Below are 17,311 nucleotides of genomic sequence, written 5' to 3'. Positions count from 1 at the left end.
TTATGTCAGTGCAAACTGCAGCATCCTTGGGGCACAGGGAATGGAAGAAGCTTTGGGGAAGACGCAGAGCTTAAAACAGCTTTCTTTGCTTAAGAAAAATGAAGAAAATTATCTTTATTCTTTAGTTTTGCTACCAATTATAGAGTTTCGATGTAATTTGAGTGACGGAATTTAAACTGCCTCCTCCCCAGAGCTGTCGCAGGGCAGCTTTGCTCACAGCGTTGACGCTGGCCGTTTATGGAGCTGCACATCGCGATTCACTGCATCCCGTGATTGAAGCGCCGTAGCTTGGGAACATTCTTCTCGCCCATCTCAGCAGAGCCAACAGCTTCAGCAGGGTTGAGGTGCCCAACAATTCATGTGAAGGTAAAGCTTCTCTGCCAGCAAATCTTGTTTGATACAAAGCAGAACATGAAAGCAGAAGTCAGAAGCAGAGGCTGGCCTGTACAGCGCCATAGAACGCCCATAACGATCGCATTGGCCAGGTGAGAGCAGGAAAAGCGAAAATTGGGGTTGCAAAGCCTTTGTTTTATGCCATGAGGGATAAATATTTTATGTCCTGAGCGCAGGCCAGCCGTTCCCAGAGCCAGAATGGATTGTGCTCGCAGCCACAGCGCTGGGAAAAGCTGCCCTGGGAGAGAACCCATCTCGAGCAGGAGCCAGGGTGGAAGGGCACGTGCAGTGTTGAAAAGCAAGAACCTAAACGGGGGAAAATAAATACAGAAAATCACCAATCAGCTTTACATAATTTTCCGTTTGATTTTGGGTGCTTTTCATTGAAAAGAATGCACTGGAAGAGCTGCTTCAAGTCCTGATACCAATTAGATCACTTGTAAGGACATTCCAACATCCCAGATTGAACCTCAGTGGCCATGCCTTCGTTAGCAAAATAACTTGGTGCAGAAGTGGAGTTCAGAGTAGAGCTGGTGGTACAGCCAGGGTTACTTGGTTTATCCCCACTACGATGGTAATTCATGGCTTTCTGAGGATTTGGGGCTTCTTTTTGCATCATAACCCACCTGCTGGGTTTGGGGCTGGCCCGGGTAAGTCAGAGCCTGCTGTGGGCAGGGCTGCCCTCGTACACCAGCGCGCTGTCGGCGAGCGCTTCCTCAGCCTCGTAGGTGCTGTTCTGCAGCTCCTGGGCCACGGGGCACAGCTCCTGGTGGCACCACCTGAACAGAGAATGGTGACGGTTGGTCGGAGTCTCGTTATGCAGTGCTGGTCTCAACTTGAGGTCTGCCCACTCTAGAATCCCCACAGAGGGAAAAGCCACAATGTTAGAATCATGAAATTGTTTGGGCTAAAAGAGACCTCAAAGCTCATCCAGATCCAGCGACACCTCCCACAGGATCAGGTTGCTTAAAGCCCCATCCAACCTGGGCTTGAACCCCTCCAGCGACGGGGCAGCCAGGACTCCTCTGGGCAACCTGGGCCAGAGCCTCCCCACCCGCAGAGTAGTAAAACCCACCGAGAACTGTTTGTTTCTGTCTATGATGAGAGGAAGTTTGGTGTCAGCGTGGCAGGGGCTCAGATTGCTCCGAGAGCCAGAGCAAGGTGTGCTGCATTGCACGAGGGATCTCCTGGAGCAGTTAGGGGTGGAGAAGGGCGTTGCTTACCTTCGTGCAGCAGAGATGTCTGTGGGGGAGGCACCAGGTCGAGCTGCGTGTTCAATTAAAAGAGCTCCTGTGAAAGAGTAGGAGACATCAATATTCCTGGGCTCCAGCCAAAGCAGCAGAGCCTCGTGAAAGGTGGGTGGCAGTTAATTCTCAACAGTGCTCACCAGGCTGAGCTGCCTCAGTCTGAAAGGTGGGGATGGAGCTGTCTTCAAAACTCTACCCTTCACCCAGAAGGTATGAAAACAGGACATTCTAGGACTGATTCCTACCTCCTTCCTGGTCTAAAATCCATCATTTCTGTCTTTCCCACTACCTGCATAGATCCTCGCTAGGCTGTAGGAGAAGTCTCTTGCTGCCAGCTCCATGGTCACTGCCCCCTTGGAAGCAGCCGCTTGCATGAACTGTGCGAGGCTGCTGACGGCGTCCTGTATTTGCTTCACGGCGCATTCCAGCTTTGCTGTGCTCAAAGCCAGCTCCATTTTTTTCTAAAAAGAAAACAATCACAGGAAAAATTACAGCGTATTTACCTTCTGTGAGGAAACGGGGCTGGTGAAATCCTGAGCACACCCAGCAGCTACCACCAAAAAGCTTAAATCAAGGTGGCTGTGACTGGTGCTGCCGTGGGTGCAGCAGCCGGGGCACCGCGTGGCCGCAGGAAAGGGGATGTTGCCAAAAGGAAACTCAGCCTTGCCTTGAGGACATAGAATTCCCATGAGACAGACGCAGCGTGTTGCAGGTTTTGTGCTGGCTTTCCAGCTGTGTGTGGGGACCAGATCACATCCCCAGTTCTCTCTAATTGCCTGCTTCTATTGGGTTCTAATCCTTCCTCGTTTATATTTTTACTTCCATTAAGATACCAGAGCTGTGTCCAGGCAGGAAAATTCAGATTTAGAGGAGCTCGTCTCTGCAGATTGTGTCTGTGGGACTGGCCCCAGGACCAGGGCAGCTCTCTCTGATGAGTGTCTGCCAGTTAACTTTGTCTAAAAGTGCCACTGAAAGCTTCCCCCGGCTGCTGTTTCTCCAGTGTCCCAACTATCTTGTGAAAGCACAAGCACTCTCTCTGCCGAGAGTCTAAACCAGTTGCTCTTCTGGCATGGCATTCCCACGACTGCCTCGATGCAACCGTCAGCAGCGCGCCTGTATTTCCCATGTTATTCCCTCTTAGGATGGATTAGCTGAGAAGATTGTGCCTCCTGCATGGAGCTGCCAGGCTGGGGTGACGGCTCGGTCCCCCTGGAGTCACACACATGGAGAGGTGGCCAACTCTCGCCCACACTGGCCTCCAGCCCCGTGCACCGGCCCCCACTGCCCTCGTCGGTGGCCTCGTGCCTCGTGCGCTGTGATCACATCTTCACCGTGTTCCTACCCGTCTTTCTGCGGTAGAGCTAAAGGATTACCTGGGACAGAATTGCAAGGAGAAGCCAGGCAGTATTTCAGTAGCAAAGCAGGTGGAAGGAGGTGCTTTTCCTTAATTAGTCTCATTTGCAGGTTATTTATGAAGCAAAAGCAGGTAAGTATCTGCTGCGCAGAACTGATTTTTTATGGTTTTGAGGCTTTTGGTGCTTAAGCGATCACACGGTTCCTCTTGCTGTACACGAGGATACAGCTGATTTGCACAGTGCTCTCTGGGCTGCACGAGCTGAACCCCATTCTGTGCACAGTCCCTCTGCCCAAGCACCGCCCTGCGCCTTCTGACTATTAATGCCATAAAAGCCGAGCCCTCAACGGATGCTGTTCCATGCTCTGGGCAAAGCGGGAGATAAACACAGCACATGCTGTACAATTACAAACCCATCATCGTTAGAGCAGTTCAGTCTAGCGCCAAGATAAAGTCCAAAGTCTCCTCCAAGCCCACAGAATGCTAATCAGATGTTTTAAAAAGTAGCTTGGAGCTTGTTGCTAACAAAGATTAAAGAGCCCAAAGGCATAACCGTACTCCCGGCAGCCTCGGTGGAAGCCGGCACCACATGGCAAGGCACGGAGCCCCCAGCACGCTTCTATCGCACCCTCGAGCTAAGGGCTGGGTACCAACAGCCACATCCCACGCTGCTGAGCTGCCTAACACCTGGGCAACGTGGAGCAGGAAAACAAACGCATCGTTTTTAACCTTAGGGGTGCAGAAAAAAAGGCATTGTGTTCTATCTGCTCTCTAATGATTTACACTTCTTTTCGGGTCGCGCTCATTCTTTTCCTAACGAAATCCTCTGAAAGATCACGCAGAGTTTCTCACATCCTCCCGCTGCATTTGGGAGCGAAGGGGCTGGAGAACTCGGTGCTCGAGGCAGCAGCAGCTCCTCTTTCTCTCCTGCCTGCTGATCTGCTCCAGTTCCTGCAGGTGGAACCGGGGGAAGACACACACATGGCATCGCTGTGCTGGCTGTGCTGTTCTTTTCTGACTAAAATCTTCAGAGATCAGGAGCCTCAGAACTCCAAAATCGCTGATTTTTTTCTGATGTCACTGGTGTTTTGCTTGCTCCGAAGCAAGACTGTCAGAATGGTCTTTACTTGAAAGATTAATCGTGAGTATTTAAAATAGAGCAACAGGGAGCAACAAGGCTGGAAGCACAAGTCTCATATTAACGCTTCAAGCAGATCTGTAGTCTCACTGTAATAACCTACATTTATTTCCTGCTGCATTAGAATTGTGGTTATGCTCTGAAAAGTACCTGAAAGCGCAATCGTATCTTAGATTGTATGTCTGATTTACAGCTAGAATTTCAGCCCTACGCTGTTGTTCTTGATGCATGACACAGTTGATTCTGAGCTCTGCAAGATGCTTGCAGGACCAGCATTCATGGTACAGCTGGGTTTCTGACAGGACCAAATTTAACCTGAAGTGACTAAAATGCTATAATCAATCAATCCCCAGTGCTACTTCAGAGTCGCTTTTCAGGTTGTAATTGAATTTTAAAGTACACCCAATGCTCTGGCGCAAAACTCCAGCTAATAAATTGTTGGTATAACTTGAAATGACTGCTCTCGGGCAGCATCCAGTGGAAAGCCCCAGCACAGCTGAGCTGGGAACCAGGGCTGCCCTCTCATGCTCTTCTCTCCATGTGTTCTCCCGAGACCTTGCAGACTCCTCTGGACAGGGTGGTTTGTAACAAACTCACCTGGGTATCAAGCACCATAACAATTCAGCTTCTCCTCATCACTTTGCGTGAGGATGAGGAAATTCTCTGCATTTCCCTTTTCCTGAGGAAAACTGGACACGGGGTTCCTGCTCCCAGATTGCAGCACCATCAGTGTTAGGCATCCCATTGACACAAGGATAAAAGCAAAAACAGGTGCCCATGGGGTCAAGGTGGGGAGTTACCCTGTGACCTGACCTTCAGAGAGCAAAGTGCTATGCTGTACTAACACAGTGCTATGCTGTGTTCTCCAAAGCATCCTGACACGGGGCACAAATCCTGCACTCCTTGAAGGCCGAACATAAAATCAATTGTACCAGTTGTGCACGCATCAAAAAGAGAAATGGATTGGAACAATAAAAAAATTCTTTGTGAAAGGGTTCCACACCAGACAGGAATGAGAAAAATGTTTCAAAGTGAGCCAGACTCCCAGAGGCTAAAAGAATTTGGACACCTAGAGCTTCAAAAGAGGTTGTTTATCACCTGTGAGTCAAGACCTGATTCCGGTGTAGCAATTCTGCGCGTTCCTGCCCAATGCTGCAGAAATACCTCCTGGTCTGCCTTGCCGTGCCTGGCTGCTGAAGGCACAAGGGAAAAAGCTTTCTGGCTGCCCAGGTTAAACTTGCCAATTATTGCACTCAGAATCAGTGCATCCCCACAGCTCTCCCAGCTCAGCCCGTTCCAGCCCCTCTCTTGCCCTGCTCGGTGGGCACGGAGGCAGCCTCGGTGTGACAGGAACAGCAAAGGCAACAGCACTTACTGGAATTTGGAGACCTTTAAAGTCTGTACTTGCTTGTTCACCCCCCCCCAGTCTCATACACAGCATGATTTGCGGGAGTGCAAGAGCAATGAGGAGCTGGTTAATTAATAAATCTTAATACTCAACATTACTGCTGTGCAGGTGCCTGCTCTGAATCATGTTGCTGTGTTCTTTAATGCCTCTCCGATTATCCAGCTGTTAGGAAGCTGGGGAGCCCTCTCAGCTATGCCAGCGAGGTGCTTCGAGGGCCACAGCATGGCACCTTTGTGGGGGGATTCGTTTAAATTAGCTGAAGTGTGAGCCCGCAGAGGCTGGCTTCTCTCCAAGTTACTGTTTAGAGTCTAACACCCACTCCTTTCCTTCTCTACTCCGTTACCTTTGGTGTCAGCCTAAGCTGCTCTTTATCAACAGCTGGACCAGTTGGTTTTTTAATCAGCAGGTGTGCTCATCCTACTTACGAGCAGACTGGGCTTTCTTGATTGGTAGTCAGATTGAGGTATTTTTCCTGTATCGAAAGCTGCTTTGAGGGGATGGCAAGAACACACGCGTCTCTGGAGGTCAGACAAGTGCTCAGTACAGAATGCAACCAAGCTGGTGCGGAGGGAAACGTAACAGATTACCAACTGCAGCCACTGGTGAGAATGACTCAGGTTCTCGCTTGTGTGTTTTTGAAGGACCTACAGAGCTGTCAGTGCTGCAGGGAGCGCAGCTACCCAGTCCCTTCCCTTTCCATGGGGTCTGGGTGAGGAACTGAAGGCTACTCAGAGTCATAGCCAGCACTCCAGAGGCTCAAGATTCCCTCACAGTGTCTGGGCTAATGTAATCTGGATCGCTCCACCTGGATTAACAGTGTAATCTGCAAGAGAACACCCTCCGAGACGATGATCATGCCATTTAGGCTGGTTTCTGTTTCCCTTTTCGGGACATATCGAGCCAGCTGATGCTCATTTACCTTCATGAGGTTCTGAGCTGCTTTGATCTCCCCATGACCGCCTGTCATCTGAGCACCTTTAAAAGAGCAGCCTGTAGGCAGAGCCAGAGCACAGCAAATCTAGAGAGGCACTAATGGAATTCCTTTGGCTCTTTCCATCTTTACAGTGGAAATAAATATAGAAAGTCATAATGCAGTAGAGGTAGCCCTAGTGAATATTCAACAGTCCTGTGGTGTTTTTCCAGTTAAGGAGCAAAGCAGCAACACTATTTTCGATTAAAGGAGGTGGCTCTCACATAAAAATATACTGACTTTAGTGCCAGTCGTGAGGAACTCTGACAGTGCAGAACTGAGATGAAAGTACCTGCATTCTCTGCGACACTGCTTTTGTAAGTGCTATTTAAAGAGCAGAATTTTAAGACACCTTCTGAATACTCATCGAAAGCTTTTCAGTTTGGTCGTGTTCCCTAGCAGGAGAATAAACACCACGTGAGGCTCTGCCAAGGTGGGCGCACCAGACTGACCAGGGCTTTTGGTGTGGGCTCACCTGCACTGTGGAGAAGAACACATCCATCACCTGTCCTTGACTCTTGGTGAGGGATCGCAGGACATCAAGGGCCAGGATATTTGTTGTTCCTTCCCATATGGGCAGCACCTGTGGGGTAGAAGTGACTGTGGAAGAGCATGAAGGAGCCTTTTTGAGTGACTGCAATGAAGGGGAATGTGAGGAAACAAAGACATGGGGCAGAACTACAGGATATTATGGGAGTCTCCAGAGATATCTTGCCTCACCACAAGGGGAAAGGAGCAGTGGTGATGAGAGCCAGGAGCACAGTGCCATAACTGAGCTAGGAAACAACCCAGCACCAGGAACAAATCACATTCCCTCCTTGGCAATAACTGGGCTCAGCAGGAAGGCAAGTGGGAAAGAGCTGCCACACCTGGAGCGAGTCTAGGGAGAACCGTTTGCCTTGAGCACGTGTTTAGCAGGCATGGGGTTCTGTGCAGGGGACAGGAGCTTTTTGTGCCTCTCCTGCTTCTTTCTTACCAGAGTATCGCGGACTAGGACTGGCAAGCCTGTATCCTCCACATACCCTTGTGCTCCAAAACTCTCCATGCCCTCAACGACAACAGCAGCAGCCTGAAAAATGCAGAGAGCTGGCATGAACCACATTGCACAAGGGCTAAGAACAGCAGAAACCTCTGACATCACGCAGCAGTTCTGGCTGGAATGGGACTGACTGGATCCCACTGAGTCAGGTTGCTCATGATATGCTGCAGGAGGAGCAGTGTGGGAGATGAAGACTGAGTAACACTGAGAAAGGACCTGGAGGATCAGTCAGACCTTGGGAGAAGATCTAGGGAGAGTCCACCTCAACACAGTCCTCTCTAGGTAAGGATAAGCCTGCAGTTTGCTTGGTACATGAGAGTAACTGTCTCTATGCAGGAGAATCTTTACCTTCTACCTGTCTATGATGTGTAAACTTCTGTGTATTCACATTGAGGGTAATTAGGAGAGGGACAGACCCCTGGAGTTAGTAGCCAAGCTATTAACACCTTCTCTTTTATTGATTCATAACTAGGGGAAAGCCATTCCCCATGGCTCAGTGCCCCATTTGGTCACAGGTAGCCTCACGGCGTTCCTCTGCGGCAAGTGGAGTCACACAGTGCTGGTTCTGTTCTGATCAAAGGTCTGATTGGTGGCCTTGCAAGCCAAGGGACAAGTCTCCTCCCCACAAAGTCCAGCCTTGGTGCAGAGATACCATTCCTGCAGGCCCTGTAGCTGGAGGTCCCTGCCCGTATCCCCTGCTATCACTGCCCTTTCAGTTGCCCCTGTTAATTGCTCCTTTTCCCAGCTCCGTGGTTGCTAATGTGCCACACAGCCCCACTCCAGGCTAATCAAACCGGTTGTTCCATACCTGCTTCCCAGTGTACAGCTTGGCCACTGGTACCAGCAGTCTTAGCAGAAGCTGGTCTTCCTTGCTCGCCATGGTGGTTTCTGCAAGCCCAAGCAGGCGAATGATCTCCATAAGCAGAAGAAATGCCCCTCGTGTCTGCACCTGCAAGCAGAGGAGTGAGGAGCTTCACTGGCAAGATCTTTGACTCGGGTTGATTCCAGCACCAGGAGACTATCTTGAAGGGATGCACGGTAGTTGAACGTGGGCAAAAGGCCACCCCTGCCCGTACAGACCCACAGCTTCAGAGACAGAGACCCTGACCACCCAAGCACAAAACTTGAAATAGTAAAGGCAGTCCAGAGCTGTGCTCTTGGATGCTGCAGTGCATTATGAGGAAAGGGGCGATGCCATTTCATTGTATTTACTAAGAGCCTTATCAAAGCTTCTGTCAGGCATCCAGGTCGCAAATCCACATCCTTTCCAAGGGTAAAGGACATGAGAGGACAATTTTGATGGTCAACCTCTGAGCATTAGGAGCTGTCTTTGACAGATTTCTTCCTGAGGAAATTACTTCCCTGGCAAGTTGTGGTTTGGGAAGCATGGGGACACGGAACTCCGTAGCCCCTGTGAATAATGATGTGCTATGAAACTGTGGCCTGTATTTCAGAGGTGGAGTTGTAGCCACAGACTAAGAGATGCTGGAGCTTTAAGTTATGTTTGACAGAGGTTGACTGCTTTCCCTCTCCCTGCTGTTGCAAGAGTATTTTTCAATACTGTTTTAAACATTTGCATGAACCTGCTGCAGCCCCAGGGCAAGGACTGGTGTTACCCCTCTTCAGGGAAGAAGCAGTGCTTGGATGAATAAGAGGAGGAGAACTCTGCCTTCTTTTTGAGGTTCTAGTGGGACTGGGAAGCCACCTGTACCCTGCGGATTCTGTATGCTACTACAGCTCAGCATTGTGGCAAAGCCGAGAGACGTTTTGCAGTGAGTGAAGGCCCACACATTAAATTCCTCCCAGAGCCAGAGTGCAACTCGTGCTGCTCTCTCTTCCGTTGCGTGTTATTGCCTCAGAGGTTGTGCTCAAGCTCAGTGTCTTGCTGAGATGAGCACTGTGCAGGTACACAGTGAAGACAAACTTCTCAGAAAATTAAGCACATGGTGACAACTGAGGAATTCTTCAAGGCTACTGGGAACAGCCCATCTCCTGTGCATGGGCTGCTGGGGAAGTTGGGCAAGTCTGTATCAGTCTGTTAACTTGCAGTTTAGGAGACTGCAGCATCATGCTTAAGCTCTGATGCCGATGACCAGCTTCAGAGGTCATGGCATATCAGAGCAGGTGCACACTAACTCTGGCATTCCTCTCACCGTTGTTTAGGATTAGGATAAATCAAATCCAGCAGAGAAGCTAGGTCTATTATCAGATCAAATCCCACTAGGATATGGCAATCCCCCTGCTGCACACATCTCACTGGCGCAGAACAGCCTTCCATATCCGACTGTTGCACACAGCGGGCTGGCTGTGCTCGTTAGCAGCCGAGTAGCTCTGCTCTCTTACTTTGCCAACAGGTTCAGCTCAGCTGCTAAAAGCCTTACCTCCAGTCGGGCAATCGTCTGCATGTGTAGGGGATGGTCCTTGAGGAGCTTCCCAAAGGCAACTCGCTTACGGGCGTACTCCCTGCTCAGACTGACCATCCTAGAGAGAACAGAGCCAAAGAAAGCAGTTAGACCAGCAACGTTCTGTTTCTGAACTTTCCCTTCCACCCACCCCCACTGGAAGATCCCTGCTCAGCTGCAGCACCCCAGCCCAGGCCACCCACCCACAGGCCAACCTTCTCCAGCCCTGTTGCCTTCCAGTCCTGTGCCTGCAAAGGCATCAGATGTCAACTGGCTGCAAAGCTGAGCCCTGCAATGTCCCCTTGTCCTGATAAGCTGTTCCTTCAGTTTGGGAGGAGATCTATGCTGCTTTCACCTTCTCATGTGAGATACTGCAGCAATGGTATTATGGATTCGCGTTATGGTCAACATGTTAGAGATGGAAGCCACTCCACGACCCTCTGCAGAGATCTGAAAGCATCAAGAAACAAAGGCTGATGTGAGCCTTTCTCACAGCCTTGGAGGTGGACACATATCTAAACACAAGTTATGACAACTTGCTGTCCACTTGGTCTCTGTCTGTCTTCAGGCACCACGAAGACCTGCTTGCTTCAAAATACGGCTGTCTCATTTTAGCCAACTCTGCAGGACCACAGAGGTGGCTTTGGAGACCACATCAGCACGACCAGTCCTGGTCCTGCTGCTTGTTCCTACCTGCATACTGCACAGAACTGTCCCTCAGCTGGGTCAGTACAACTGCACTAGGGAAACGGCCAGCCTAAAAATATTTTTCTTTTTCTTCCCTCTCATCTTTTCCCCAGTTCTTCTCAGCTCTGCCCCACGCACAGACTTGCTGGTAAAGTATTCTGTGATATGAAGCCACAGAGTGGAAGAGAGGAACTTTTTCAGTTGGACCCTCTGAGTGGTCTGTCATGCCAAGCCAACCCAGTCCCCCGAGGAAGGGGAAACCTGACTGTCCTGCTTTCAGCTGGGAGAGAGTTAATTTTGTTTTGGCTGGGATGAAGCTAATTTTCGTGAGAAGCTGGGAGGGGACATAGCCGGACAGGTGACCCAAACTGGCCAAATGGATATTGGATGCCGTACGATATCATGCTCAGTGCATAAAGGGAAATTTTGCCAGGGGAAAGGAATTGTGGCTCAGGATTACATTACAGGCTGTTCGTTTCCAATCAGTGAGTGGTTTGCACTGCACATGATTCACTTTGTATATTCTTTTATTGTTATCGTTTTCCTCCTCATTTGCTGTCTTGTTAAACTTTTTTTATTCCAGCCCTCCAGTTTTACCTTCTTTGTTCCCAAATCTCCTCCCCATCCCACTGGGACAAGAGAAGAGAGCTGAGCGGCTGAGTGTTTCTTTGTTGCCGACTGGGCTAAACCACAACATTTACGTACCAGCTCTGCTTTAGCTCCATTGAGCCACAGCTCTGCCGTTGCCATCTGCCGTGTGCCCAACTTGTCTTTCAGCTTTTGCAGTTGGATGTTGTTCAGCTTCCCCTCCTCATCTCGAACTTTCAGGAAGAACAGGGACAGGCCACTGGAACCCTGGAACCATTGAAAAGAGTGCAAAGAGGATTTCATTACAATGAAACAAGGAAGAAAATGAATGTCCCTGCTCCTTTACCTGGTTCCACCATTGAACAGACCTGTTTTACTTGTCCTTCAGCATCCACTACCCTGGCCAGGGTTAGTGTCATGTCAGAATCAGCAGCTGAAGTAAACCATTTAAAGCCACTGAGATGATATGAACCATCTGGCTGCTTTCTGGCCACTGTCTCGGTGCCATTAGCTGCAAGAAAGGAAATCATCGTGGCTTTATGGGAACTCCTGTATCAATCAGTGCCGATTTTTGGGTTAAGCAGCAACTCTTTTAAGTCACCTCTTGCTAGCAAGATGCGGTATGGATTAGTGGCTAGTCTTTTTCATTGACCCTGGATAAGAAATTCAGCCAGAGCTAAGTACCGGAAAGGAAACATGCTCTCTTTAACTGCCAGCCTTCCCAGCAGATGCTTCAGATGAACAGCTGGTAAAGTCAGTGCCTTGTAAGCAGGAGGCACCAGGGTGTGTAATCCAGTGCCTCCATTTCTTCCGAAGCTACTACAGCCAAGAACAAAGGGTGCTACAGAATCGGAGTCCTGCAATGATGCACATCTTCCACTTCACAGCAAATCCTTTCACATTTTCCTCCAGGAAACCTGCTCATCACTCATCAGATACAGGTGACTCCCACTCCATATTTCTGTCTCCACAGTAGAGTTGTGGGAATTCCTGGCCCATCCCACTATTACTAACATTAGCCAAGGAATAGAAGTTGAAGGCCAAGAATGCTTTCTCTGTCCAAGATGGGATGGCGCAGACTGTCTCACTCAAGGTTTAGATCGTAGAGCTAGACATCGGTGTGCTACCTGTGCGCTTGCTCTGTACCAGCTTGTGTGTGCTGCACGCATCACTGGACAGAATTTGGGCCTTTTATTCCTTTAAAAGGAGAGGATTTGGAAGACTTCTGCAAGGTTCCTAAACCAGCTACGTGGCTATGCAGATTCTCCACACCTTCATTCTCTCAGCTCTCATTCACACATCTGGGTGCTGCTGCAGAACACATACCAACATCAGAGCCTCCTCTGCGCTCTGTCATCCACTGGCCAGAGGTCCAGAACTTCTTGGGGTCACAGGATGTCAGATGGTCAAAAGCATTTTTCAGAGACTCAGGAATACCTAGGGACTGTTTAGGAGGAAGGAAGAGAAAAAAAGGTTGATCATAACTCAGTAGATGGAACAAGACAGCAGCTTTAACTAACACAGATGGCCTGCAAGCTGGCAGGCAGGGCATCAAACGTGCTGCCCTGCGGCACATCTGCATGTACTGCTGAGAGCCTGTGAAACTGCACAGTTCCCGCACGGTTGCCGGAGCGCAGCACAGACAGAAGGTACAGGCAGAGGATGGAAAGGAGAGTGCTGAGCATCCCTGCCCACCTTGGATTTCTGCACTGCCAGTTGTCTGGACAGAGAGTTTTTGAAACAGCACATGTGCCAAGGTGCACTGACACAGTGCAAAGGGTGTTGCTAAGATGCAGAGCCAGGTTTGCAGAAAGTCTTGCTAGCTTGGTTAATGCATATCGGGTATAGATCTGGCTCAACGCCTTTAACTGCTGCTCCACACAAGAAACAGGAAAACAAACTAACTCTCTCATAGTAAAAATATATGGAACACCTTTCCAGCTACCTGCAATGCCACAGGTTTTATGTGCAGTACAGTGTTGCAAGTAAACATAAAACCTAGCCTGGATGGAAAGACTTCGTAAGTAAAGGAGAAAGGCAGTGGGTGATGGAGCTGAATCACAGCACAAGGAAGGGCCATGCCCAGAGCCAGATGGCAGATCAGCTCTCCTCCATCCTCGGCCAGTGCTCTGGTGCCTAACCAGTGCTGCCAGGACGCGGGCTGTGTGCTTGGAGACCAGCTGAGCTCGTACCTCAATGACTTTGGCTGCTCCATCAGTCATGGCCAGTGGACAGCCGAAAATTCCAGAGCAGCTTGAGAATAAGTACAGTTTGGCAGCCTGGTGCAGACGGCTAGGAAAGAGAGAGAGGGAAAACAGACAGGCTACGCAGCAGTTCAACAGCAGGAGAATAAAACATCTTGACTAGGAAGAGAGGAACAAAATACAGCCAAAATAGGTGAGAACAGACTGCTCATTTTTGAGAGGGCAAAACATGTTTCAGTCAGGAAGAGAGAAGAGGAGCAGTCAAGTTTCTCAGTCCCAGAGGGACTGGCACTGCGGGGCTGGATGGAAGGCATTGCTCACCAGATGGGGTATGTTAAGTGCAGTTGTTAAAAATAAGAAATGTGGTTCCGTCTCCAGAGGCTGGCATACAGTGACAATGCAAATAAACTCCCAGCTCTTCAGCCGTGTAACCACTAGTGCGTGTAAAGCTGGAGCAGGGCAGGGAGCTGCCGGGCCCTGGAATCAGGAACGTGACATCAAAGCGTATTATGATCAACTGTTGGCCATTAGTTACGGCTTATCATTGCCGGTGCAGAACATCACAGCAGACAGGCACTGCTGTTCAGTACAGCAAGAGGTGTGCTTCTGCCCATGCATCATCTGTTACTCGTTATACAACAAGAAGTTCAGTCCTACAGGATGCTGAATACACCTTGCTGAGAATAACCAACAAGCACCAAGTCATTCCCACTCTCCCCCAATTACCTCCAGTTAGCATATCTCCTCTCGTAGGCCGCAGCAATCAACCCTTCTTCTGCTGCGACCTCCTTTATCCTCTTCCAGGCTGAGGAGGTGAGGATGCGATCCACCCGCTGCCCCCAGGCATCATACTGCTGAAACACAGGGGGGTTCAACTCGCATTCCCATCCGAGAGTTGTGATCTCGGTTAGCAGACGGTTTCCAAATCTCTCCAGATCTTGATTCACCTCCTCCAGTACCTGTGGGGCAATGAGAACAGCCCTTTAGCACAACCCTGGAAGGCAAGGAGCCACAGTCCTAGCTGGAAAGGCAGAGGACTAACTATATTGTTCTGTGGTGCTGGTGGTCTCTTGCCACTCGGCCCTTCCATGCATCTGTAACGGAGCAGGACAGCTTGTTTCCCAGCCTCTGCTGGCACAACGGCACTCAGCTATCACCTTTTTATTTTTCAGAATAATTTTTTTAAGTTCTGGCAGCACCTCTGTATTTTACAAAAGACAGAAGAGCTTTTGTATTAGGGCTGAGAACTGCACAGATGCACACGGGCAGCAGAGTTGCAGGACTTGATCTCCAGAGGTCCTTCTAACCTCAGCCACTTGAGGTATTGCTGGATAAAAATGCCAGGGGAAAGGTGCCAAAAGTGGAAAGCCTTCGTCTGAAAACTTGCACTTTGCTCTGGACTTACCTGCCTATCAGATTAGAAAAGGAGGGATGGAACAATCATTTGAGCATCAGCCAGGAACATAGATTCAGATTTCCACCCTGCAACCAGCTTCCTGAACAGGCCTTGGTAAGGATTCATGAGTCCTCATTTCAGCCAAGCTTGGCTGACTGGGACAGAGTCCACAGTCAATGGAGGGAAACCGGCAACCATAGAGAAATGATTAATTCCAGCTCTCTCCGATACCTATGTTAAGGTGACAGGAATTGCCTGCTGCAAGCGCTCTCCACTCCCTGTGGCCATAGCCTAATGCAGTCACCTAGGCTTCAATTACCGGACTTAAAGGTGATTAAAACTGGGCCAGGTGGAGTCACTCTCCAGCACAGGTGGACCCTCATTAGCATAACTACATCCAAGACTATAATGATGGTCACAGAAAGACCTCATCTTTCATCAGAGGAATATTTTCGGCTGTTCTTTACCCCCTCAAGAGATGCCTCAGTATAACAATTGTGGAGATGAATGCCATAGCTGCTGCACCTGAAATGGTGTAATTCTAAACCACATCAATTTGCTGTTGATGAAATACAAACACCGCTTCTTGTTCTTCACCTCCCCTGTATTGAATTTTCATTAAATGCCATCCCCTGTGACTGATTCTTTCATCTGTTCAGCGTGTGTGATGAGGATCCAACACAAGCTGCCCCGTTAGTAATAATGGAAGTCTCCATCCTCAGACCAGCCAGGCTGCCTTCAGATGAGTGGTGACAGTGTTGAAAATCACTAACGAAGCCCAAAACATGCAAGAGAACCCTGTCAGCTGATAGAGCTTACGCTGCTCTCCTGTGCTGCCTCCAATGCTTATTACATCTCAAACATTTGAAGATCATTTTAGAGGAATAAACTAAGAATCCAGGGTTCGTGGACCTCACTGACACCTGAAACACAAGAACCTTAAAACTGGTAGGTTTTGTGGACGTAAAAATATGAGTTTAACCAACAGGTCTCTTGGTCAGCCCACGACAGTGAACTCAAACTATGGCAGGTGAAGTCCATTCCCCTCGTCCACATCTGCTAAAGAAAACCACCACCAGAGCGCTCGGCTGTGGGCTCACACCCTGACCACACTCAGCCTTAGGAACAAGCAAGGTCATCCAGATGACTGTGTTTACTTCCAAGGTAAGAGATCAGTTTTTTTCTTTTTCTAGAGATGACCGGTCAGCAAACACCTGCACTGACGATTTCAAACCACCACTCTTGTTCCTACACCCAGAGCAATCCCAGGACACCACTAAGCCACCTTCTATTTATGTCCTGACAGGATTTTCCACCCTAAACATTATTCAAAGAAAACAATATTTAAAGAATGCTCATAAATTCCATCCCCCCCCATCCCAGTTAAATGCCTGAAGCCACAATTGGGCTCAGAAACATTCAGTTCACGGTCCAAAACAGTGACTTAGCCAGAGCTGCAGTGCTTATGTAGGGAAACACAAACATGCATGCCAGACCTTGGGAGGAAGATGTGTTTTCAAGTAACTCCGAAGCAAAGGGTCTTCCAAATACTGGTTCCCAGTCTCAGGCTGCTCTTGAAAGAGGGTCTCAGTTTCTCTTCTTGCAAGGGGTATTTCCAGGTCTTCTAACAGATGTTTTTCCTGAGCGGCAACCTGTTGCCCCTGCCACGCAGTCATGTTGATTGGTTTACGACTCAGTATGTGGCACCTCTCCCAGCTGCAAGGCAAAAAGCGACCCGACTGCCAAAGCTTCCAGGTAGCACTGGATCTCCACCAAGGCAAGCAGGAGGTCAACATGATCCCACAGAGCCCTGAGCACGTCCCACCAACGGTTCCCACCTCCCAAGCCTTTCTCGGGCGGCAGAAGCACCAATCTTAGGCTGTTTTGATGTTGTGAAGTTATTCCAGAAAACTCAGCGATGCCTTCTCCCCTCCTTCTGGGAGGAGCTCCCCAGCAGCTGTTGTCGTGTGAACTAGGGAAAAGGGTTTTGGAAGGAGATCAAAAACTGGACCAGAAAAGCACAAGCACTCGGAAAACACCATGTGCTCCCCTACCAGCCAGGACAACTATCATAACCAGCCAAAATGAATATTCTGGAGCTGAGGGTGCCAGGGGCTGTTCCCACCAGCATCCCCTGAAGCAGGATAATAACAGGGAAGAGATAAGAAGGAAAATACACATTTCCTGATCCGCAGAATGACAAAATGCCAAGAAAGGGGAAGAAATAATATAGCCAGCAGGAGTAGGGAAGGGATCGTCCCCTGTACTCGGCAAAAGTGAGGCTGAGCCTTGAATCCTGGGTTCAGTTTTGGGCCCCTCACTCTAAGAAGGACATTAGGGGACTGGAGTGTGTCCAGACAAGAGAATGGAACTGGGGAAGGGTCTGGAGCCCATGGGTTCTGGGAGCGGCTGAGGGATCTGAGGCTGTTTAGTCTGGAGAAGAGGAAGTTGAGGAGAGACCTCATCGCTCTCTGCAGCTCCTGGA

The 17,311-nt window shown here is 49.4% G+C and overlaps 2 protein-coding genes across 4 annotated transcripts in view; one reads left to right on the top strand and one right to left on the bottom strand.

Annotated features, from left to right (window-relative positions):
* Nucleotides 1–94: 94 nt before the first annotated feature.
* LOC104056147 (acyl-CoA dehydrogenase family member 11) lies at nt 95–16,765 on the bottom strand. Of its 3 annotated transcripts, none has more exons than XM_054082643.1 (15): nt 16,323–16,764; nt 14,157–14,389; nt 13,419–13,518; nt 12,553–12,670; nt 11,595–11,737; nt 11,344–11,493; nt 10,307–10,401; nt 9,931–10,030; nt 8,358–8,498; nt 7,487–7,579; nt 6,986–7,093; nt 1,930–2,101; nt 1,617–1,683; nt 1,020–1,172; nt 95–389 (listed from the first exon to the last, which is right to left on the bottom strand). In XM_054082643.1, the coding sequence occupies exons 1-14, from the start codon at nt 16,620–16,622 to the stop codon at nt 1,049–1,051; spliced, it is 1,944 nt and encodes a 647-aa protein (XP_053938618.1). In that variant the 5' UTR covers nt 16,623–16,764; the 3' UTR covers nt 95–389; nt 1,020–1,048. The 3 variants fall into 3 exon arrangements, with proteins under 3 accessions (XP_053938618.1, XP_053938617.1, XP_053938619.1); XM_054082642.1 differs by having other exon boundaries at nt 95–699; nt 16,323–16,763; XM_054082644.1 differs by lacking the exon at nt 95–389 and having other exon boundaries at nt 1,116–1,245; nt 16,323–16,765.
* Nucleotides 14,400–17,311, top strand: part of HORMAD2 (HORMA domain containing 2) — a 29,582-nt gene continuing 26,670 nt past the window's right edge. The window contains exon 1 of the mRNA XM_009557320.2: nt 14,400–15,990. The gene's annotated coding sequence lies outside the window, so the exon portion shown is untranslated. The remainder of the gene's footprint in view (nt 15,991–17,311) is intronic.

The sequence above is a fragment of the Cuculus canorus genome, chromosome 17 (assembly GCF_017976375.1).
Source record: "Cuculus canorus isolate bCucCan1 chromosome 17, bCucCan1.pri, whole genome shotgun sequence".
NCBI lineage: Eukaryota > Metazoa > Chordata > Aves > Cuculiformes > Cuculidae > Cuculus > Cuculus canorus.
The sequence above is the reverse complement of the archived record's forward strand: the minus strand, read 5'-3'. Positions and strand labels throughout refer to the sequence as shown.